General features: G+C 35.2%; 2 protein-coding genes across 3 annotated transcripts in view; one reads left to right on the top strand and one right to left on the bottom strand.

Annotated features, from left to right (window-relative positions):
* SEMA5A (semaphorin 5A) overlaps positions 1–9,746 on the top strand; it is a 230,570-nt gene extending 220,824 nt beyond the window's left edge. For both annotated transcript variants that reach the window (XM_058177461.1, XM_058177460.1), the window contains 4 exons: positions 246–401; positions 1,058–1,105; positions 2,833–3,044; positions 3,906–9,746. In XM_058177461.1, coding sequence (XP_058033444.1) covers positions 246–401; positions 1,058–1,105; positions 2,833–3,044; positions 3,906–4,025 — 536 coding nt within the window. In that variant the 3' untranslated portion in view covers positions 4,026–9,746. The remainder of the gene's footprint in view (positions 1–245; positions 402–1,057; positions 1,106–2,832; positions 3,045–3,905) is intronic.
* A 1,087-nt stretch (positions 9,747–10,833) lies between these two features.
* The window catches only part of MTRR (5-methyltetrahydrofolate-homocysteine methyltransferase reductase), a 29,537-nt gene continuing 14,692 nt past the window's right edge, over positions 10,834–25,678 (bottom strand). The window contains exons 8-15 of the mRNA XM_058177468.1: positions 25,284–25,372; positions 23,510–23,690; positions 21,950–21,992; positions 21,314–21,479; positions 19,492–19,614; positions 16,447–16,535; positions 16,161–16,343; positions 10,834–12,110 (exon numbers count right to left, since the gene is read on the bottom strand). Of these exons, the coding sequence (XP_058033451.1) occupies positions 11,966–12,110; positions 16,161–16,343; positions 16,447–16,535; positions 19,492–19,614; positions 21,314–21,479; positions 21,950–21,992; positions 23,510–23,690; positions 25,284–25,372 (1,019 nt within the window). The 3' untranslated portion in view covers positions 10,834–11,965. The remainder of the gene's footprint in view (positions 12,111–16,160; positions 16,344–16,446; positions 16,536–19,491; positions 19,615–21,313; positions 21,480–21,949; positions 21,993–23,509; positions 23,691–25,283; positions 25,373–25,678) is intronic.

Below are 25,678 nucleotides of genomic sequence, written 5' to 3'. Positions count from 1 at the left end.
TTCCCCCCTTTCGCTAAAATAGGGATAGGCGTGGCCAGCCCATGATGCATCTGGCTCATGGGCCGCAAGTTTGACACCCCGATCTAAAACATAATCATTGCTCCAGTGCATTGATTGTCTTTGCAGAATCAGGTTAATATATTAAAAATGGAAAAGATTGAGGATTGGGACAGGAGGAAATTTAAGGGGAGTGCATGATGGACTTGATGGTACCTTCATGCGCTGTTGATTTTTGTCTGTTGCAGATAGTTGGTCAGACTGGTCAGATTGGTCAGGCTGCGATGCATCTGGAATCCAGATCCGTACTCGCCAGTGTAATGTTTTATTTCCTGTGGGTCAGCAGTGCTCTGGGAATACGACTGAAAGTCAGCCGTGTGATTCTGATTCCAATTTCATACCAGGTTAGAGCAAGCATTGATGATACCCTGATGTGATTTCAGAATAACAAGCATGTCTAGGAAGCTGCACCCTTGCTGAAAGTAGGCTGAGATATGTCTAAAATGAAGAATTAAGGGCTTGTTGCTGTTCAGTAAGATGGAGCTTGGAGGAAGAGACAAGGATGAGTTACTTGTAGCTGTTTAGTTTTCCCTCTTATCCCAAATGTACATGCCAGTCCAGTTAATGGATTTAAATCTCTTCTTTCTTCTACCTTGGCTTTTACATTCTGCTGATATTGCTATATAGCAGTGTTTCTCAACCTTGGAGACTTGAAGATGTATGGACTTCAATTCCCAGAATTCCCTAGCCAGCTCTTTAAACCACCACGGTTGAGAAACTTTACTGTATGGAATACCACTTTTATAAAATTATTATGATTGGTTGTAGTCAGGTAGATGTGCATTTTAATCCACTATCAAGTCCTTCCCAAGGACCTGGGTTAGGCATCATCATCATTATTATTACTACTGTACTTACTGGATTTGAGTGCATTATTCTGGCAAATTAGCAACTTGTGTACTTAAGATATCCTTTGAGGAATAATTTGCTAGCAGTCAAATAAAATTTACTTAGACATTCTTCACAATTCAGCTGTTAATTCAATTATTTGCTATTGTAGATATAACTGTTGCAAGAACCAGCAGTATCAAAGAAAAAAGATGTGGTGGTAAGATTCTTCCCTTTTGTCTTATTTGTGACAATTACTAGTCTTTTTTCACCCTCAACATTTTCATGAAAGTTTGCTCTATTTTTCTTACACCAGCCAAGACTGGAATTGCACATTTCTGTGACTCTCCTGTGCTCCATTAGTGGAGAATAGATGTAATGAAGTATTTAACACTTGGGCTTTTTGTGTGCTCTGAGCTTGGTTATTTTCTTGCAGATCTTTCATTTCCAGAAGACCTAATATCATTGTTGTGAATGGAAAACTGAAGTTTGCAGATTGTTTATGCATAGTAGCCCTGCCAGTCTTCTTGGGGATATAATTTCTTTCTTAATGGTTCCTTGATTAGGGTGTTGTTTCTTTCCTGATGGTTTATTTGGGGCTGTTTTTATTTTATTTATGTATTTATTTATTTATTTTGTCACAACAGTGTATATAAGCATAAACATGAAAATAACTATATAATATATAAGCATATATATAAGCATAAGTATGTAACAACTATATTAATTGGATATAATGAAAGGAAACAATAGGACAGGAACAGTAGGCACACTTGTGCTCTTATGCACGCCCCTTACAGACCTCTTAGGAATGGGGTGAGGTCAATAGTAGACAGTTTTTGTTTGCTGCTTATCTGGGTGAAGGTTGCTATGGAGATTTGATCTGGGATTTGGGTTTCTTTCCTTGGTCTTTGGTTATATGTTTTAAATGGTATCTAGATGGGATTTATCTCATTGTAGCTGTTGACTTGTCATAATGTCAGTATTATTGTACCATTCACTATTCATGTTAGATTATGCTGGGTATCACTGGGAATTTTTTGATTGTGGCATTATAAGCAACAGTGAAGGCATAGTAAAGAATTCTTTCTTGTATTTCTTTAGAATCAAGATGAATTCTTTCACTACAGTCTGATTCTTTCCTGCTTATTTCACTATCATTAGCATGGATAAATTAAGGAATTGTGCAAGCCTTACCAAGTTGAGAGGGTGGTCACAAGTAGTTATAACATTTGATGGTCCCAGTAGCTTTTACTGAATTTGAATCCAAATCTCTGGCAAAGTCTTCAATGAATAATTTTGGCAGCTTACTCACGATGCTGATGGTAGTCGGTATGTGAAATTTTGCTGCAGCTACTGATCAAATGGTCAATTGTTTCATCCTTTTCCACTACAAAGGCTACTTTTGTTTTACATGTTGAATTTTCACCTTCATGTAGTCAGTTAATAAAGGAGATGCTCAAATAATGCCTTCAGTTTCTTTAACACTCCTGATCTTAACCAACTCCATGTGGGGGTTTTATTAGTATTATTATTTTATTCAGACTATTCCTATATATATTACCTCAAGGCAACAAACATATCTAATACTCCTGCCTCCTCTCTTCTCCCCAAACAACAACCTTCTGAGGTGGTTGGGCTGAGAGAAAATGACTGGCCCAAAAGTCATCCAGTGGCTTCCATGCCTAAGGCAGATCTAGAACTCAGTCTCCCAGGTTCTAGGCCAGCACCTTCACCACTATATCAACTAGGTGTCCATATAATTGTGGCGACCTTGCAAACTTGTTCTGCTCTAAAAATATATCTGGCAGGAATTCAGAAAGCAGAGTTCTGTAATCAATATACAAGTTAGAATTTTACTTGGCTCCTGAAATAAGTAATATACAAAAATTATAACTTGTAAACTAAAGGTATTGATTTTATTTTCCTCATTCATCTAATTTGTAGAATTTAATCTGTTCCACATGACTGCTGTGGGGCTGAGTAGCTCAATTCTTGGGTGCCTTCTGACTCTTCTGGTTTACACTTATTGCCAGCGATATCAGCAACAGTCTCATGATGCCACTGTCATTCATCCAGTATCGCCAGCACCTCTGAACACCAACATCACCAATCACCTCAACAAACTGGACAAGTATGATTCTGTAGATGCCATTAAGGTAAGGAATCAATAGTGGCCATGTGTTGTCAAATGTAGATACACAAATTCCATTGCAAATTATTATGGGCTATTTCAGGAGAGGCCCAGCTAGACTTCCAATGTTACAGTCAACCTCACTATCCTCCAGAATTCTAATGTTTATGCGACAGATGAACATATTTACATAATTCACTGAGCTTTTTCAGTGCATTTAACTTTATTTAATTATTTGAATTTTGTTTTAGCCATGCCTATTTTTGCCAGAATGACCTCAGGTATACCATACAGAGTATTAAGTATGGCTCTCAATTCCAAAAAGTAAGTGTGCTCTTAGTATACAAAAAGGAACATTTTAAATGTATACTGTAGAACCAGCATTAGAACTGATTCTGTTTCTAGATTTGATCAGGCAGAACTTCTCTTGAATTATATGGCAGCGCTTTAAAGCAGTTTTCATATCCTGATTATACTTGCTGACTTCTAAAGCCATCTGTCATGTCATACGGAGTCTGGTATGCAAATTCTGTGGAATCTCTAGTGGTGCTCAAATCTTTAAAATGTTAAAGTGATATAAGTTGTGGTTTCCTCATCATCATCTGTTTTATATATTTTTCAACGATTATTTGTCACATTATTCAAACTTTGTTCTTTCAAGTTGCCCACAAATGTTGACAACAAAATGTCAACAAAATAATTGTTTTCGAACCACTTCCTATTTTATTTGATTATATCTTTTTACTTGATTTCCCTTTTTCTTTTTTCATATTCCCAAATTTCCACCATAATGTTGCTTTTCTTTCTCTTCTCTTCACTGCACTTCATAAATATTCATTTATTTTAATGAGAATTTACTCTTTTCCTTTTCTTATTCTTTTCCCAGGCATTTAATAAAAATAATCTCATCCTAGAAGAACAAAACAAGTACTTCAATCCACATCTCACTGCAAAAGCGTATTCCAATGCCTATTTTACAGATTTGAATCACTACGATGAATATTAAAAAGGCATCTGCTAATTTCATATGGGTCTCCAAGATGTGAACCCTCTGTGTGAATATCAAATTGTTAATACCATGTTGTTGCCAGCTTTAACACAACAAAAAGCACTCAGTTATGTTGGTACAATCTTGCAGTAAAGAAACAACTTTGGTAATGCAATATTTGTATTGTGTTGTACATTGGAACTATACAGGCAAGAAATGAAATGTCTTGTGTAGGACACTTTGAGGCTTGCTACCATCCTACTAATTCATCTCTTCAGTTTCTCAGATATGTATGGGAAAGGCCATAGATTGCCTTCTGGATGCAGCATTCTTATTTGCCTAAGAGACAACTCTTCCATGAATGGGAAGCCAAAAGAGAGAAAATAACAGATTATTGAATGAAATTACTCTTAGCAGCAGAAGCCTTAAGCACTTCATCCTCCATGCCAGACTAGGATATTGATGCAGTATGTCCTAAAGAAGCTGGTACCTTGTATGGCTACACCATCATGGTGCACGCTACGTAGCTGGCATGTGCCACAGAGGAACAGAAGAACAAGCAACATAGCAAATCTAGAAATAGGCAGACACTGTTTGTTTCAATCGGCCAGGATGGGACGATTCATAGAAAATAAATAAGGGCTCACTGAATTCTGCATGATACTGGCATAGATAGAGTTCTGTACCAAGCAAGGATGCCTGCGTCTTGGGCATCATTTGCAGCCTGTATGTAAAGATCCACCTGGAATGTTCATTATAAAATTGACAAACTGTGTTTTATATTTTTGTTGCATTTATGTACTGGAAAAAAAGAAGATAAAAACTGCAAAAGGGAAACCAAAATAGCAACAAAAACCTTTCTCTAAGGCATATCAAACTTCAAACAGCTAGTTTCTTAAACTCAGCCCTAAACATTCTGTATGGAATAATGTTGTTCAATCTTTCTATTACAACCTAAAGAACCAGGGTGGCACTCTACCTTTCAAAAGAGTAAATTGTTTTGCAATACCCTCTGTCTCCTTCTCTGCCATTGAATTGTTTATTCCCTTGAATATTTTAGGCCATTATAATTTCATTTGAAAATTACATTATTGTATTTTTACACTGATAATTTCCCCAAAAACTCTTTGTGTATCCCTTGTTTTTTTAATGTTTTCCTAGGAAGGCATATCCCCCAGTTTCTAAACTCTGCTGTATTGTATTTAACTTTATTATATATTCACCAAATTAAACTCCCACCTCCAAGTTTAAGAACTAAATTTAGTTGAAAGAGTATCTTGAGCCAGCAAAGGGTCCCACATTTTATTGAAATCCCCAGCCTTAATTATCCACCACTAAAATAAAAATAAAAACTTTGTAAAATGTTTAGATGGCACTTATTGAGTTAATGAATATAAATTATTATATAAAGAAAATATAATGTTGTTAAAACTTTTAAATGCCAGTATTAAAAAGGCTCTAGATCACCACAAATTTTGAAGTTTTACTGATTTAAATTACTCCACCTTGGTAGATTTTGAATTTCCAATAATAAATACTTGACCAAGACATCTTTTGGATAAAATATATCTCTTGTATAGAAGAATATAGAATGGTGGATGGGCAGTTGTTTAAAAAAATGTTTTCAATTTGGCAAGTAATTGTTTTTTAAATGTCCATCTATGATTTTTTTTTTTACATTCCATGATAAAGACAACATTCTTTTTAAAAAACACGTTAAAATATAGCCAAGGAATTAAAAGAAACTGAGACATCCTATTTAGGAACTAAAAACTCCATGATAAATCATAAGTACAAAAGGAGAAAAAATTAAAAAATGGGACAGAAAATTTTTAAAAACTGAAAAGAAACTAGTTATAATCCTAGTGAATTAGATATATATACAAGAACATTCCTCATCACAAGTCCATTGGCCCTTCAATCTCTAAAATAAATGAAAATAAAAAAGTTAAACTATAAAAACAACTTTGCTATGAATAAGCAATGAACATCTGTATAGCTACTACATCCAAAAGAGATAAACAATCCTTCAGAGCATATTTCGGCAATAAACAAAAATAAAATTGGGAAACTTGCTGAATGATTTCATTTATGGAAGCTAATCCAGAAAAGTAATGATCATCTTTACATTTCAATTTGAAGACTCCATTTGCTGAGAGTAAATGCAGGATAAGATCCCATGCTTGACTGTAAATCCTAAGAGACCCATAACAACAAGAGTGTCTTTCTTTGTTGAGCACAAATGGAAACCTACACAGTTTCAATTTCCAGCTTGACTGCAAATCAAGTCTAAACTCTCCATAATAATTACTGTAGACCGATCTTACTCAATGTTTCAGGAATGGTTAGAAATGGTAAATTATTTCTACAAAATAGACCTTATAAACAGGTCCCTTCATCTTGAAGAGCCTTTCTTAATTTCAGCAGATGGCTGGTGCCTGCCTGCAGATCCATTCCTTGCTTTTGCCCTCCTTTTCTTAAGAGCAGATGGAAAAGCACAAGTGCTTCTATTTTTAATACTGTTTTAAAAATCAAGCTAAAATGTAAAATGGTGACGTGTATTAAGCAAACCACTATTATAATTTGATGCATCAAGGTTGCAACCCTCTACTTTTTTTGTCAGGGAATAGGTCCAGTGCACTGCGGCAGAGATTTCTGAGGAGACATAAGTATTGTATACAGTACATTGCATACAAGTATTGTATACAGTAAGTGAATTTTGTCATCAGCATGTAGAGGGAAGTGCTTACTTGTATATAAATTTTATTTTTCTCCTGGCAGATTTAGCATCAGCTGGGGGAAACAGCAAGCTCTGTTTTGCACCAGTTCACTGCTGCCTTGCCACAAGGCAACATTATCCATAGAGATATCACTAACAAATAATTCAACTATTCTGTTCCTAGAACATAGGGTTTGTATCAAATATGTTGGCCCACAAACCATAAAATAATTTTCACTTCCTTAAGGATACATCAAATGAGAGGCTGCGTCTTTTACATTTATAGTCTCTTGGCTACATGCCTTGAATTTGAAAATGAGGGTCTGTCATCTCTTTTCCTACCATCTAACCAGCTTGAATTCAACTGTGGGTGGCAGTTTTACTTCAGTGAAAAAGGCCTCCTTCCTGACAACATGGGGATGATTGCTACCCATCAATAGTGGGCATACAGTTGCAAAGTTGTATTTATATATGGGGAGAGCCAGTTTTTGTAAAAAAAGTGATCAGGGCTGGGGCCACAAATGAAATCCTGCCAGCTTTTTTTGTCAATCAGAAAATTTGTTTATCTAAAAAAATGTGTTCATAGATCAGACAACAAAAGTGGTACTATATGTTATTGATAGGCAGCAATAATAGAATCTTGCCAGATGCTTTGTGCTTTCCTCTCCTCACCCCCTTCAATCCCACCAAGTCAGGGAGGGCTATCCTGAGTCTCTTCTTAATACTACCTCTGTACCTAGCATTCAAGGTATGTTTTTGTCACTTTTTCTTACATAATGGCTTATGCATATTTAAACATAAGCGCTAGTGTAGCATTTGAAATCTTCTAGTTGCATGCAGTTTAACAAGTGCCATGAAAAGGATTGTCTTAACTTCTACTTTGGTTGCCTAATTCTCTTCTGATCCTATGAACATTGACTTTGTGTATCAGGGCAAAACCAAGAAGCAGAATCTTCCTTTCCATGAAATAATAGGCTTCATGGAGGGCAGAGTACATTAGAACACACAATGGTATCTCACACACACCACACACACACACACACACACACACACACCCTTAAGGACACTTGTGGAAAAGCAGCGTTAATTTCCCCCATGGAATGGTTGCTTGCAGCTACCACTATTCCATCAGGAAAATGGGGGCCGTTTTCACCCATAATGAGGCTGTGGAGAACATTAAGGGCCATATATGGTCTAGCACAAGGATGTCCAACCTTAGCAGCTTTAAGACATGTGAACTTCTACTCCCAGAATTCCACAGGCACCCATTCTGGCTGGGAAATTCTGGAAGTTGAAGTCCACAAGTCTTAAAGTTGCCAAGTTTGGACACCCTCGCTCTAATAGAAATGCTAATGTTCAGATTTGGAAATTCAATTCACCTAAAGGGCGGTCAGATCTTCTCCATGCTGTAGAAAATATTGCATTTTCTTCCTTTATATCCCTGCTGCTTATATTGGGCAGCAAACTCACACATCTATGCTCAAAGCAAGGGAAATTCAGTAAGGGAAATTAACTCACAAAGTAAGTAAATTTAATAGGGAGTATTTTCCCTAGCAAAGCCTCTTCCCCTTGCCCACTCAGTTGACATTGACAGAAGTTATGATTTAGGAATATTGTAGAAGAAAAACAAGCATCTCAAACAGAATTTCATTACAAAACTTTCATTAAACATGGAAAATGCAGTAAAATATATATTTTATATTTGCCGCAAAACTACTTCTCTCCCTTTTCATCCAATGGGAAAGGACTATATTTACGCTTAAAAACTTAGATTCTTAACTTAACCCCACACATCTCTCTGAAAACAATCTATCCAGCCTCTCTCCCCTTCAGATCACTGGGTGAAAAACAAGGGGCAGTCCTCTTCAGAACAGGCATGAACCTTTATGCAATCATCACCATCACTGCATAGCTCTCCATCTCTGTTTCATTCCTGCATAGTCCTTTCCACCAAACTCCACCTGCAGAAAGAAGGATTCCCCCTCCCCCAAGTATGGTAGAACTGGACAAGGAAGAACTGATTTATGGGTACCGGTAGTTGTTGTTTACTCGCTCAGTGACTGTTCAAAGTTACAGTTGTTGTGAAAAATGGAAGATCTACAACCAGCCTTTGCAGTGTCCCCATGGTTATGTGCTTGGAATTCGTGCTCATTTATGATGATTGAGCGCCTGCAATCATGAGATTGCCATTTGTGACCTTCACAGAGGCTTTGAGCAAACAAAAAATGGGATAGCTGGCTGGAAGTTGCAAGTTGCAGTCACATGACCTCACACATAATGACTACTGGGATTTGCTTCATGACCATAGCTTGAAATTTTAAGTCAGAGATCACCTGATGTCTTATTTTACAACAGGATGGAAGGCAAATGAGTCAAATTACACTTCATTTTATGTTTGCATTGCTTGGCAACAATGTTGCTAGTCCCAATTATAGTATGAAAGTGAGGACTGCTTGAACTGTGGTGGGCTACTGTTGTCACTGCTATAGGAGAAAGACCCAGAAATGTTGATAATTATGTTTTTGTAGATCAGCCATAAAGTTTTAATGTTTCTTCATAGTGCAAGAGAAAGAAAACTTACCTTATAGTCATCACATGGAAATTAATGAGAGTTGCTAGGCTACCAGAAATTTGTTCCATGCTTGTAAGCAGAATAATATTTTAGAGAGCCAATCTCGTTTACATTTATACTTTTCCCTGCAACTAATGAAATAAAAGATCCTCAAACTGAAATTCTATCAACACACAATTGGGTTATGATCCCTGGTGTGCTCTTTGCATTTGTCATGGAGTTGTTAGGACTTCACCATCTAAGTGAAAAAAAACATTGTTAGGAAAAGGCAATTCCTTACAATTCCTGAAGTTGAACCTAAGCCACAATCCTATAGTTGGAAGTTTATCCTAATAAATTCGAGAGTTTTAAGTAGGAATGCATAGCCTTGTATAAAAAGTATGGGATAATTGCATTCTAGGAAGGCCGATTACTTATTTAAAAAGCTATTTTGCATGATTTTGTCTTGGTTTTGTGCACCCTGGAATTTATAGTGATAAGAACACCATTGGGAAGTTAGAAGGAGAATTGATCTGATTCTCCAGAGCCTACTGCAAAAAAGGGGATATTTCAGAAATGCTTATTTTTGCAATTGATGCTACCTTTGTGGACTACTGCTGTCAACCTGTATATTTGTAAATAAACAGATTGCTAACAAAGCTGTCATTTCTAACTTTTCCATTAGGGTATCACACCTAAGATTCTGAAACTTGTTCTTTTTTCTCTTATTACCATATCAAGATCATTTTGTTGAGTTTTTTTTAATTAACCTTAGTATACTACATTAGCAATTATTTGTCATGAAGTTTCTATTTTAAGAGCTATTTTCTTTGCTGTCAGTTGGCCTGTTTATCTTGTTTAAATAGAAAAATGGGAGATATTTTACCTTATCTTCATATTATGCTTATTACTTAGAAATATTAAAGAAAACTGGGAGATAATTGGAAGCAACCTCTCCAACATTGAAATTACTATTACTTCTGGAAATAGGCACAGCCATAAGCATATATAACATATATTAAGGGCTAGTGGATTTTAATGTTCAACCATAATCTTTGCTGGTTTAAGATCTTTAAAAGCTCCTAAACACAGTATCGACAATGAAGCTCTTCCTTTAATACCTTCTCACTTTGCTTCTGTTTAAAATAACCTTAGTAGCAAAAAAAGAATGCAAGATTTTGAAACTGCTTTGCATGTTTAGCAAAAGCTGCTTCTGCAGGCATTAAAGCTCACCTCTTTGAGGTGTTCATACTGAAGCATGTGATAATCACATGACAACACAGAGCCAAAATAGTAATGACAAACCTTTAAAGACTGTCTTAAGAGTTTAATTTCTTTTATTGAAAACACTAACAGTTTGCATACTATCTAACACTAGGCTTGATTCAGTCACACTTCAGAATATTTGGAGAACATTAAATTTATTCATATCAACCCAGCTTCTCATTTTGCAGCTTAACCCAAGGGTTTTGACAAGTCACTGTGGGACTACCATTCTGAACTACAGTAGAAAAATGAATGACTTTTAAATCACTTTTGAAGTAGCAGCAATCACCTTTTAAAATAACAGTAAAATGAAATATGAAATTATTTGTGCATTATTTCTCTTAAAAGCTAAATTCAATGAAAGATGATTCACACAACGTGCTTCATCTGATTACCAAAGTGGTTCATTTTCCTGGTTTCCACAATACCTCTAATGGTCGGCTAGCCAAGCAGGCTAGGTTCATGCAACATACAAAGGCAGTGGAAACCTGACTCTAACCAAGGGTTCTGTATTGTGCAAAATGTACTTAGTGATTACTCCTATGCCTACAACCACTGATTCAGAAAGTTGGGCTTTGTAAGTGAAATTAAGAAAAATGTTTCAAATATTCATATATTTTTTCAACACTAAATCATGCCCATTTCATTGATCATTTTTAAATGAGAAGGAAATTTAACATATACTTTTTTTCCCTTCATATCAAAACACTGTTCATAGAACATTATTTGGGCAAGACTAGGCATTAGGCCCATCATTAAGTGATAGCTGATTCTGTTCAGGATTGGGACTCATTTTCATGAAAATTATTTGCTTTATACCATGTCAACCAAAATTTATTTTCATAATTTTCTTTGTTCCAAAAGAGGGCACTGCCAAAGTAAAAGGATGGAGCCAAGGCAACCTCTGGTTTAGATGTACATTTAGTAAAAATCATTCAATTAATACAAGTGCTCCAGCTGTATTTATAAATAAGTTATAAATAAGTACTTATAAAAAATAAGTACTTTTTTCTGTAATTATCCATTGTAGGTTTTTTTCCCTTCAAAAGCAGAAAGATGACTTGAATAACATGTTACACTCTATATATTGTACATAGCATACAATAGTTTTTGTTTTAAAAACCCCTCTGTTTGTTAATAGCTGAAGAAAACATATACCATCTATGCCATATTTTCAAACCTAAGGCAAAGTTACATCGATCAACTTCAGAGAAAAATGAAACACCATTCTTGATGGAAATAAGTGGCATCATTTATTTAAAGCCACTTGTACAGTGACAAATGTCTTGGTAATGATGTATTTCTCTTTGTTATTTCCCTAGAAAAAGAGTTCAAATAATAATTGAAAGAAAATTGCAGACAGAAGTAGGCATTTAAAAAATTGCTGTTTACATTGGTCAAATGAATTCAAAAACCTAGTGTTCAGGCCCAGATATCCTGCAGGTATCTTTTTTCTTCTCTTAATGTGGCAAGTATTTTCAATGCGTCCAATTTATCAACTCCTCTCTCAGTGGTGAAGACTTCTACCAGCGTGTCATTCACATCTTTAGCCATATTTTTTGCATCTCTTAAAATAAAAAACCAAGAGAGAAAATAATTATAATTGACTTAATAAATGGATTTTAACAGAGGTGGAGCTCTTCCTCATGATCAGGAGATTGTGAGTTCGATCCTAGGTAATGGCAGATATTTCTCTCTTTGGGCGTAAAGAGACAATATCTGCTGCGAACTCTGCATAGGTGTCAGGAAGGGCATCTGGCTAGTAAATACTCAGCTCCATTTAGTCGCTCCTATTCCACCCCAATGCAAGGGCTTATAGGGTCGTTAAAGGATAAAAAAATAGATATTAACGCAGAGAGTCCATACAGTATTGCTATCAAATGGAAGAACAAAGGGGGTAAAGTTTTAAAAGAAGTCAATTAAATATTCTGTTAAATATTACATTAAGTCAAGCACACCACAGCCCCTTTGAAAATGGCCAATGGTGGTATTAAATGGCAAGATATAATTCTCTAGTTCTCACCTGGCAAAATTCTGAATATAGGTATCATTATCTTTTAATAATCAGACTTCAAAAAATAAAATTACCCACTTTACATATTTGGTTTAATTTTGGAGTTTCATTTCAGAGTTAAAACCTCCTGCCTGTCTTATTTCTAGATTTTTGAAATGCTCAGGAAAAAATTGCTGTTTATGAAAATGTCTCCACATATTCATAAATGTTGGAATATTTAACTATTGATAAATATATAATTTATCAATAGCATGTTATAGTAATTTACACTGAGACCCAGTTGATTGGGAAATTCTCTTGGACAAACTCATATGGAACAAATTGGGATGCGATCAAAAGTGCTACACTATTCCAGGGGTCTCCAACCTTGGCAATTTTAAGACTTGTGGACTTCAACTCCCAGAATTCCTCAGCCAGCTTTGCTGGTTTTGCTGGAATTTTGCTGGAATTCTGGGTGTTGAAGTCCACAAGTCTTAAAATTGCCAAAATTAAAATTGCCAAGGTTGGAGGCCCCTGCACTATTCCATAGGTTCTTTTCCTAATGGTGCGCAGGCAGAGCAGGGCTCTACAGGCAGTCGACTTACAACAGTTCATTTAGTTGCCACTCAAAGTTAAAATGGCACTGGAAAAAAGTGACTCGACTGTTTTTCATACTTATGACCGCTGCCACATCTCCATGGTCACATGATCAAAATTCAGATGCTTGGCCACGGGCTCATATTTATGACTGTTGCAGTATCCTGGGGTCATGTGATCCCCCTTTTGCCATCTTGTAACAAGCAAAGTCAATGGGGAAGCCAGGTTCACTTAACAACCATGTTACTAACTTAACAACCGCAGTGATTCATTTAACGTGTGTAAAAAAGTTTGTAAAATGGGGCAAAATTTTGGCAACAGAAATTTTAGGCTCAATTGTGGTCACAAGTTGAGGACTATGTATAGTCTGCAAAGCCTCTCATCTGTCTATTTGAAAAACAAAGCACCCAAACTAAAGCAGAAACAATCCCCTTGGTAGAAATAGTTCCCCTGAATTCTTTCAAATCATGTTGCCCAACAGACTTTCCACAAAATTGGAGGCTGCCAGACATGCAAAACCCAAAGATGATTCTCTTATTCATAACATAACATAATAACAGAGTTGGAAGGGACCCCCTGCCCAGGCAGGAAACCCTACACCATTTCAGACAAATGGCTATCCAACATTTTCTTAAAAATTTCCAGTGTTGGAGCATTCACTATTCCTACACAACTACTAATTTTGGTGCTATTAAATTTAATGCTGATAATTGGGATGAGACTAGAGGTTATACATTTGGCATAAATTTTAAAAAAATACTAATTTCAAATTTAATTTTTTTTTAAATCAATCGATGTTTCTTTTTATTTTAGCATGGGGGCCAGAAACAGCTTCTGAAAATTTAAAAATGAGTTATTTTGAATTTTTGATATTTCTGAATAAAACATGAATTAAATTGTGATATGTTTTCCACACAAGTATTACAAATAGATAAAGAAAAATCAATTAAATGATTCAAAAGCATTATATTTTCTTCACTTATTGATTTAAGAAAATGATACAAAGCTACATATTTGTATGTGAACTGCTAGAATTATCAGTTTGTTTAAAGGGGACATTAAAGCCAGGTGTTTCAATCAATGGGATGATAATCAAGTGTGAGTGTGGTAGATCCTGCCTTATTTAAATAACAGAGTTCTGGGTATTCATCATTAAAATCTAATCTTTACATCACAGATGTCTGGTAGTGTGTCATAGTTTGAACAAACAAGATTTTTGTGGATTCCTGAAAAACAGTTGTTGTTACTCATCAGGCTGGAAAAGTTACAAAATTATTTCCCAAAAATCTGGAATCTTCCCATCCATTGTCAGGCCGGAGGTAACTCAACACACTGGTACTTTCTCCAGGAATGGTCAACCAACCAGGATCACACCAAGAGCACGATATGAAATATTTTTTGAGGTCTCAAATAACTCCAGGGGAATGTTGAAGGAACTAAAGGCCTATTTTGCATTGGCAAATGCCAGCATTCATGAGACTACCATCAGGAGAACACTGAACAACAATGGTGTGTGTGGCAGGGCTGCAAGGAGAAAGACCCTACTCTCGAAAAAGAATATTGCTGTCTGTCTAGTTTGTGAAGGTCATGTGGATAAGCCAGAAGACTAATAGAAGAACCTTCTGTGGATGGATGAAACTAAAATAAAACTTTTTGGCTTCAATGAAAAACATTGACTGCAATCAAGCAGAAGAACCTTATACCATCCCATGATAGTGGCAGGATCATAGTTTGGGCCCATTTTGCTGCCTTTGGACCAAGAGAAAGTTGCCATCATTGATGGAACTATGGATTCTGAATTGTACCAGAAAGTTCTACAGGAACATGTCAGAGTCTGTGTCTGTGGGTGCCCATGAACTGAAACTCAAGAGAAAGTGAGTAGCAACACAATGATCCACAATATTAAAACTACAACCAACTCTCTTCCCCCTGGACTTCCCCAACTTCTGGACCTTCGGACCTTTCGCTGCGAGCTTAAGACCTATTTATTTATCCGTGCGGGACTAGCATAGAATTTTAGTTGTTTTTAGGGTTTTAAAATTTTAAATTAGGTTTTGGGATTTTAAAAGTATTTTTAGATTGAGCTAATTTAAATAAGTTTTTTAATTAATATTTTATTCTACTGTATGTATTTGATTGTTGTTTTTATTTTGCCTGTTCACTGCCCCGAGTCCTTCGGGAGAAGGGCGGTATAAAAATTAAATTATTATTATTATTATTATTAAAAAAATATACAAATTTGTGGCGAGATGGACTGCAAATTAAATAAATAAGTAAATATTTAAAGCAAAAGAAAGTTAATGTTTTGGATGGTCAAGTCCAAGTCTTGATCTTAATCCAACACTCCTGCACTGAGGGTGTTTCATAAGGAGAAATGGGCTAAAATCCATGCAAGCTGATATGCAGGACTAATCAACATTTCTCAAAAACATTTAGTAGCAGTTATTGCTGCCCTAAGGCAGGCACAGCAGTTACTAAGTTCACATACTTTTACCATACACAAATATATAACTTTGGATCATTTTCTTCAATAAATAAGTGAACACTGCTTACTCAGTGCCTATATATCAATATGAGAAGAGGGACAGATTTTAGCCTATTTGGGGCCCTTTAATCTTGCCTTTCTGTTTGCATCCTAGCCCCCTTACTTGCCTTAACTTGTAACCTGATTTCTCTTATTATTTTGACTCAACAAGATTAACCTAGAAATACTTGCCCTTCTTTCTAATTCATTTTTGTTCAGTCTTTCAAAAGCAACTTTTATTGTTATCCTGTCATCTTCCCGCTGAGAGCAGTAATGAAAACTGCCTCCAGGAGGATTTCCTTGTCTTTAAAAAAAAAGTCATAACCACAAAAACACCTGGATTTCTCATTGATTTTGGGGTTTTTATTATTTTGCTCTCACTTTTTGTATTGCCAGTGATGAAAGCCTGAAGGTTTGTGTTTGTACATGCTAAGCTTTACAGCAGCAAACTGTTGAACACATTCTTGCATATCCAATGCTTATAAAAATTCAGCATTACTCACCCACACACATAAAAATATCCTTTCTCCTGCAGCAAAATCCTACTAATCTCTTTACAATAAAGCCGGAGGTTATCTTGAACGTACTTAGGAGGGGCAGTTTCTGCCATAGCTGGAACATCTCTTGAGAAGCAAACTATCAAGTAAGTTAACACGCCATTTTCAAGAAAGAACCTGAGCTCATCTCTAAAAGAGAAAACCAAGGAAGAGGCCAGGATGAAGAAAATACGGGTCCAATGGACAACTGCTAAATGTTAAAATACTAACAAGGAGCAGTAGAAAAACTTACTGGAACAAGTAATCTCTGGCTTTATGGCGGCAACCAAAAAACAACCACGTCTCTCCAAACAAATAATCTGGGTGCTTTTCTCTGAGCTTCTGCCTAAATAAAATAGCCAATTAAAAATAATACAGTTATAAAATGTATTATGCATAGCTTCTACCAGAAAAGTTAAATCATTATTAGTTCCTAAAGGAGAAACTGATTATAAACCTAACATTTACAATATTTGCAGCCAAATATTTTTTTACATACAAAGAGTAACACATATCTAGTTTTTCCTCAGAATTAATGAAAATTGTACAGAAGAATTATAGGTGCACAGCATTATGAAGGATTCTGGATCTGAGACTCCCATTGTAACTCTTACACTTACAAGGCCCTCAATTATGGTAGTAAGTATACTACATTACAGCAAAACTTTAAACCTAGAATTTGAGAACAAAGTGAAATTTTTGATCAATCAGTCTATTTACCAATAAATCTGTGCTAATCTGGAATTAGGGATCATTGTGCGTAAAAGTTTAAGGACTCATCAAACTGCATGCTTCAAGGAATCTCTAAATGAAGAAAAGCTAACACAATAGTAATAGCAATAGCACTTAGACTTATATACTGCTTCACAGTGCTTTATAGCCCCCTCTAAGCAGTTTATAGAGTCAGCATATTTCCTCCAACAATCTAGGTCCTCATTTTATCAACCTCGGAAGGATGGAAGGCTGAGTCAATCTTGAGCCTGGTGAGAATCAAACTGCTAAACTGCTGGCGGTTGGCAGTCAGAAGAAGTAGCCTGCAGTACTAAATTCTAACCACTGTGTTACCATGACTCACAAGCTCTACCTGATATAAAATTAAAAACAAAACTTTCTGCAATTTTAAATAAACATATACTATTTAATGTAGCGACTTACAGATTCAGAATATTAAAAAAAGTGAATATGACAGTTTCAGGAGCTTGGGTATCCTTTCAGGTCAGTACTAAGTAGCATTTCCTTGCAACTGTTACCAATTTGCAAGTTTTTAAATATAGTTAAGTGTCTATTTTTTCTTTTGGATTTCCCCTCTATTCTTCCTTTAAGAACTCTTCTCTATCTTAGAAATATTCTTAAGGCTCCTTCATGTACTGCATATTTGAGATTTCCCCATAAATATTCAGTAAAATTCAAGTCTGGGAATTGTAAATATCATTCACAAACCTAGACAAAAGACCACAAATCTAGACAATCCTTTATGGTTGATTGCTGAAACCTGAGGAACAGATGTAGCTAAGTAGCTACATTCAGATGTATTTACAATAATAGAAATACATTAAGTCAATTGAACACAATACTGTAGTGTTTCAAGTAAATAAGAGAGACTTTTAGACATATTTCTTGTAGATTAACATAGGTCCTAGTTCTCCTATTTGATATTCATTCAGTCCATTATCGAATCAGAATGGCCTTATAACCCTGAAATGCTTCCTGTTGTAACTAAACCAATATTTTACTCATTTCATAGCTGCATATAATGTGCACTGGCTATTTCAATAATATGGAACAAATTAGTCCCAGCAGCTTGTTAAACACTGACTTGCATTATAAACAGTAATGAGAGCCAATCTGTTGCCTCTCCATTTTCCAGGGCAGAGCTTGGCTATCTCAATTAATGGTATTCTACAAATTTATGACCCAGGTTTTTAAAAGAAGTCATTTGGCATGGCAACCATTCAATTTCATGCTCCACATACAGTTACTTTTCTAGAAAACTGTCCTTATTACTCTTCCCTATATTACAAAATAAAGATTAAAGTCTGATGTGGTAAACTTATGTTAATTAAATGAATAAATTGCAATGTTTTTGGAATGAAAAAAGGGTCAAATATTGAACTTAGGATGTTCTGCACATCTACAGTTCAGCTTTGACAGTTATCGTCTTTAAGCACAACTGATGTGATGGTTAAAAAGCTGCAGCTCGTAACAACTAATAAAAAAAAACCTCTGACATACTGAAATGCAGTTAGTTGAAATGCAAGTTCAATGCAAGCAACTTTCCAAGCATTTTAGTCAGTGTATCTATAATCATGCCGTATTTATCACAGAGAAGAAAATTAATATGAAGCTTTTATTCCCTAATTTGCATAAGTTTCTTTTGAAATAACAATGTATGCAAACATGTATGCAATGTATGCAAACTTGAAGATTTCATTTGGTATGGTTGCAATCTATTAAACCAAGATGAACTGGAAGTAAGATACTGGGGTTCTATTTTGCTTCATTAGCATATAGCCCATCCTGGCTTATCTCAAAAGTTAAACAAGGTCAGACCAAAATTCATATTTGAAAGGCAACCTCTAGGAAAATTGAAGTGAATAAAGGGAAAAAAACAGACATTATCACAGATATGATTAACTGGGAATAGTAGAGTTTAATTCAGATTGGCCACCTTTCATTACCACATGAGAAGCACGGAATGAGATTGCATATATTTTTATACATTTTAAAAATATAATTTCATTAACCTTTAAAACACTGCCATGTTAATTATTAACTTGTTACGTCTTATAAATTAGAGTAAATAGCACAGGAGCAATATATTACTTTAGCATAAAAGTATGTTAAAAAAGGAAGCGAAGTTGCTGTAATAAAAACAGCTATTGTAGCAAGAGGGAGAGAAAAGCAAACCCCGCCCCTCCCCAAAAAAACTCTCTCTACTTTATTAATAGTGGCATGGGGGACATTTTTTTTTAAAAGGAAAAAGATGGCAAATAAAAAAATCACTTGAAACCAACAGAATAAAAAATAAAAAGCAAGCGTAAACCTCTAGTGAAAAACAAGATCTCCCAAGCCAGCAATTCCCCATACCTTAACATTATGCTCTCTAATAATACAGTGGGATTGGGTTTAAGATCTCATTTACAGAAGACATGACTCGTGAGACAAAGGACTCTTATCTCCATGGCACACAATCAGAATCTGATTGTTCATGATCAGGTAAAGGTTTTCATTGTGTTGCCACTCATCAACAGAAGCTAGAAAATAGGTTTTTGGTAACAGACTGATAAATTTAAAAGACTTGCCTATGCTGAAGAAAGCCAATAAACGGTGCAATTCCAGTTCCCGGACCAACCATAATAAAAGGAACAGATGGGTTGTCTGGTAGGTGAAAAACATTGGATGGGCGAGACGTTATGTTGATCTAAAATGCAATTTAAATGTATTAAGATGAAACTGAAGAAAATGTACAAACCAATATCCCTCTCCTCCAGTGATTAGGCATGATTGCTAAATTACTCACTTTAAAAAAAGGAAACACAGGAATGATTAAACTACGAAATAATTAATGATTTCCATTGAAAGGAAGTGAAATAAGATGACAGAAACTCAATTTCTAATAACAGAAATTGGTTTACCAAGTGCAACATTTGTCTTTGACACTTTCTCCCACAGCATGGTATGACAGTTGCTTCTACATTTTGAACAGAACAATCTTGATAGATTGTTAAGAAGGTCACAGAAAAAAGAACAGTAAAAGTCACAGGCCTCACTTCTATTAAAACGTACTTTCTATTAATATAATAAATGAAAGGCTTGTGTCATTATAAGCATTTCTCATATAGCTGCAAAGACCCCTGCTGTTTCTTTAGCAAATAATTAATGTCATGAAATAATTTATTTTTTAAATGACTGCAATTTCTCTTTTGGCCATAAAGCACTTCATATGAATGCAAGTTGATTCTTGTCACTAGAAGTGGCTTGTTTCTTTCAAATGAATTCTGAAATTTTTAGATTACTTACATACTCTTCAACATAATTATTCTTATGGTCTTTTTTTCCCCACTTGATTTTCATTAAAGAAATTTTTGTAAAGTAAAAACAGTAAAATTTTAAAGACAAAAGAGTCAACAAAAAAAGTTGTTAGTAAATAAGAAAGTAATGAAAGAAAAAAGACAAAAGAAAAATGATATAAAGGATTGGCAATCAATCTTCTGTAAAGCAGTCATAAATACATTATATTTTATCCTCTCTCTAAGAATACATCATGGCTCTTTCTAGACATCAAACTCGTGAATCACAAATTCATTTTTTTTTTCATTTTCAGCAAAACATCCATAAAGGATTTCTAGTCACTGACAAATCTAAACATTGTGTTTTCTCTAATCAAATAAGTCAATTTTGCCATCCCTGGAAACTCTGTCATCTTTAGCAACTATCCCTCCATTGTGGGTATTTTAGAGTGAGTTCCTTTGTTCAAATAACAATCTCACTGTGGATCCATGTACTAAAACTATCTTCCATAATCTTTTCTACTTATCTATTCATTGATCCCAGTAAGAAAGATCCTGGTTTCAGTTAAATATTCATCTTTAACATTCTTTATTTAAACCTCAAATCTTCTAGCTTTCTTTACAAGTCCACCAAGCATTATAAAATAACTCTTCACATTTTCTACATTTCCAACATAGTTCTGAAGTACTTTTATACATTCTAGAAAGCTTTTCTGGTGTCACATACCAATAGTACATCATTAGGTGTATAAATTAACTTTTTAGTTATAATAAAACATCTGTAATTTTAAAATTAAAATTAAATAAAATGATGATCAAAGATAGTTGTTACAATTAATTACTACAGTTAATGTTTTATGATTTGGCTTCTATTTTCATCTATCCTCATTCTCCCACTTCAGAAATCAATCCAACATTCTGGCCCTCAGGAGTGGAAATTTTCCATTTTCAGAACCAGGTCTGCTAGTGGAATAATATCTTTACATAGGACCCTAAATTATATTTTATAGCTGCTACTACCAATCCACAAACCATTGTACTAAGAATGGAAGCAATTATTTTCTCAGATTCTGCCTTGCAAAACATAAGCTTTTTATCAAATGTTAATACCTGTGGAGAGAAGAATTCTTTGCTCTTCTGATTCACCTGAAGGACTGGGGCAACCAGATCAGCTAGCCAACCCGTACAGACCCCTCTTCGCAGCTCACCTAGGTGGGATGGAAACTCCAGAATATTAAAGATGAAATGCATCTTTCCAGGATGAAACAAAGTCGAACTGCAATGAAATAGTCAAAGAAAAACCAAATGTTCTATTGAATAATCATAAAGTATTGTGTCAAAAGCAGGACAGTTACGCTGCTGTGTGCTTCTGCCAGCCCCTTTTTATTCTCAGAATGATCATAAGACATTATTATTGTCCAATAATCCAGATAGGAATCTGAGGCTGAAAGCATGTGGCCAGTTACGACAAGTGGCCACAACAAACCAAACAGGAACTTCCAAAACAGAGATAATGCTTAGCAAAGATGCCAATCCATTCTGCTGTTACTAGTGCTGAGAAACAAACCACAAGAAATCTAATGGAGTATATATATAAATGACCTCCAGTCTTCAAATGCTAAGCCAGTACACTTCCAAAGATTTCAATTTAACTTCTCAGTTATCTTCTCCAATCATAAAAAGCTTGGATCCATTTAAACAAATGGAAAACACTTTCAGTTCCCAATTAAAATGTAATTACATTACCTTGCAACTGAATAGGGTCTGGCTTGCAACTTTGGAAGATGTTCTGAAAAGGAAGAAACTTGTGAGTATAAAGGTTTAGCCTTGAACCCACTCTCATCTATTTACAAAAGTAAAACAATAATGGAATTATTAAACTTAAAGCATTCTGAAGTACTCTGTAAATTGTAGTCTGATTGCAATTTTTATAAAATTCTTATATTGAAGTCCAATAATACTACCACCATATCTAACTTCAACTTTAAGCTTGATTTATACTCATACAGTTGGGCAGGTTTTTGGTTGCTGGATTGGGGAGATGGTTAATTCGGTTTAAGAGAGAGGTGGTGTCAACACTATGAAAGAAACAGCGCTATATGCCCTCCTCAATAGGTACAACTTGATTTAGTCATTGGGACAACTACTGGCCGGTCTCCAATATTCTATGGTGGTCAGAGGGGTCTGTAGAACAGCCATCAAGGGGAAAACAAGTGTGCTGTAAACTTATTTTCTATATGTGTCATAACCCTGAATACGTATGTTATGAAAGGAGAGAATTTGCAAAAATACAATGTCCTGAAGACGTCTCTGGTAACAGGTGCCTGGTTACAGAGGGATGGTTCTAAAGCAAATGGTTTATCTGGATCATTTACAGTTAGCATAGAAATGGTTTTGTTACAGTGGTGGATGATTTTTCTCAAGACCTGTATGGAGAGAGTGCAGCCTTCTTGATCCCTTTAGATCTTTTGGCAGCATTTGATATCATTAACAAGGCAATTCAAGAGTATTCTTGAGTTGTCAGCTTACATACTGCCAACTAACTTTTGGACTATCTAAAAGTATTGGAATTTGGTAGAACTGGTAGTTCCAGACTTAGTAAATGGCAATTCCAGCTAAGAATATGTGTGAGGAAATAATAGTTACACCTATAATTATTCCATTATGGTGCTTGGTTCTCCCTTCCATATCACTTAATATCTACATAAAACCACTCATTTTCCCCATTCAGTTCATCAAGAAGGGTATGCTGAAGATTCCCATGTGTGTGAACTGGGTGGAGCGTATCAAAGCACTTTCTTATGACTGCCAATAGACCTTGAGCATAAGAACTTCTCTTAACATCTTGCCTTTCAAAAGGCAGTGAAGACCTTATTTTTCTGAGCACTGTAGTAGAAAGGCTATTAATTAGTTAGACTATTAATTTGGTACTCTCTGTTTTGATTGTAATCCCCTATGAGTGCAGGTGGTCTATAAAAACCCTTAAGTCAATAAATAAATAAACATTATAAAATGAATATAGAGTGAGGCTTAAGACAGAAACTGGCCTAATTCAGTAACTAAATTTATGACAGAATCAAGACTGAAACACGGACTTTCTAATTCATAGCCCATAAGTTATATTGTTCCACATGTACAACTTAATATGGAATATATAACTCATACAGCAAGACAAGTCATAGTGTAAAATGTATTAGGGTAATTTAGCTAAGCTTTTTTGGAAAGTGGGCAACATAGCAACTTCGAAATACATAAATTTTTAGTATCTTGTTTTCTCTAGTTGAAACATCCCATAAAATGACTCACCAATCAAAAGACTAAGTGGGGGTTTGCAAGTTGGGAAAACCCGGAGCAAATCTAATAAAGTAACACTAGGATTCCTTATAAAAGAGTTATAATCCGAGGATCCTTGCTTGCTACACAATTCTTGAAGTCTCCTTTTTTCATTAATGTCAGTGGTATGGTTTACCAAAGAGCGCAGAAATGCCTAATAAACAAACAAACAAACAAACAATTCAGAATTGACCATGAGTTAACCAAACTAACCTACACTTTAAAAAAATAGTCCTCCTACTCATTTCATAATCTCAAATGGACAGCTAACATCAAAAACATCATTAAAAAAGGACAACAAAGAATGTTCTTTCTGCGCCAACTCAGTAAGCTCAAACTGCCCAAGGAGCTGCTGATCCAATTCTACAGAGGAATTATTGAGTCTGTCATTTGCACCTCTATAACTGTCTGGTTCGGTTCTGCAACCCAACAAGAAAGACACAGACTTCAGAGGATAATTAGAACTGCAGAAAAAACAATTGCTACCAACCTGCCTTCCATTGAGGACCTGTATACTGCACGAATCAAGAAGAGGGCCGTGAAAATATTTACAGATCCCTCGCATCCTGGACATAAACTGTTTCAACTCCTACCCTCAAAACGACGCTATAGAGCACTGCACACCAGAACAACTAGACACAAGAACAGTTTTTCCCCGAAGGCCATCACTCTGCTAAACAAATAATTCCCTCAACACTGTCAGACTATTTACTGAATCTGCACTACTATTAATCGTTTCATAGTTCCCATCACCAATCTCTTTCCACTTATGACTGTATGACTATAACTTGTTGCTGGCAATCCTTATGATTTATATTGATATATTGATCATCAATTGTGTTGTAAATGTTGTACCTTGATGAACGTATCTTTTCTTTTATGTACACTGAGAGCATATGCACCAAGACAAATTCCTTGTGTGTCCAATCACACTTGGCCAATAAATTCTATTCTAAATTCTATTCTACTCTATAAAGTTAGTCATAATGAATAGATCCCCAAATCAAAAGCAAACAGATATGAATTGTCTTGGAAGCTATGTTTAACGCTAACAAATTACATTAAAACTACAGAACTGCATAAAGATAAATGGAAAATAAATGCAACAATTTAATATGCATTGTTTTTATAAATATATGAAATGTAAGCAAGTTGAGAAACACTGCCAGGAAACAGAAGACTCCATAGATTGTTAGGTGACGACCTCTAGTGGATTATATTGAAAAAACATCTCAATATGTTCATCTGCAAACATAAATTTGAACACTAGGTATTCAGACTCAGCTTATTTAATTGAAAAAGTAATATTATATGCACACACAACAGCAGCCTTATTCAAACATGTTAATTATTACTATAAGCTCCACAATAATGATTTTATTCATTCCAAATAAGAGACAAGTCTTCAGTAAATATTCATAGAAATTTTTCCTGATTCTGAAGTGGTATAAAATTATTTCACTTAGAATATGCAACTGCTTATACATTTACTATATTGCCCAATCAAAGATAAGAAAAAGCGAAAGAATGATGATGCATTTTTCTCAACATCAGGTAGCAATCAGCTTGGCTAGACGGTTAAGTAAGCAACACATCAGTTGTCGAAGACATTTAATTTGAAGTAGCAGACAGTACAATTGTAACATGAGAGACAAAACTAAAATGGCATTTTAGATTCAAAGGGAATCTTGCTGTTTGCCAAAAATTACAGTTAATGACTATATGAAAAAATAAATGGGAAAAATACCTTTTTGGGAACTGCTCTGATTTCCAGACACCATGTAAACATAAATTTAACAGTACTGTTATCTGGTATATACTGTGGCAATGTTGCTCCTATTTTAAAAGAATAACATAAAACAGTGACCATATAGAAAAAGCTTCGTATTCTATATAATTACTTGGAAAGAAATCTAAAAAAGTATCCCAAGTCCTTTGGTTTAGGTAGCACCTGCGTTTCCCCAAAAATAAGACTGGGTCTTATTTTAATTTTTTCTCCAAGAGACACATTTTCCAGTTAGGTCTTATTTTTGGGGAGATACGGTTCTAAATGTGTCCGTCTGGCTGACGATCTTAACTGGGCTAATTTTTGGGGTAGGGCTTATATTACGACATCCTGAAACACCATGCTAAGGCTTATTT

This window comes from Ahaetulla prasina, chromosome 3, assembly GCF_028640845.1.
Source record: "Ahaetulla prasina isolate Xishuangbanna chromosome 3, ASM2864084v1, whole genome shotgun sequence".
Classification (NCBI taxonomy): Eukaryota; Metazoa; Chordata; class Lepidosauria; order Squamata; family Colubridae; genus Ahaetulla; species Ahaetulla prasina.
This window is presented reverse-complemented; position numbering and strand designations above follow the sequence as displayed.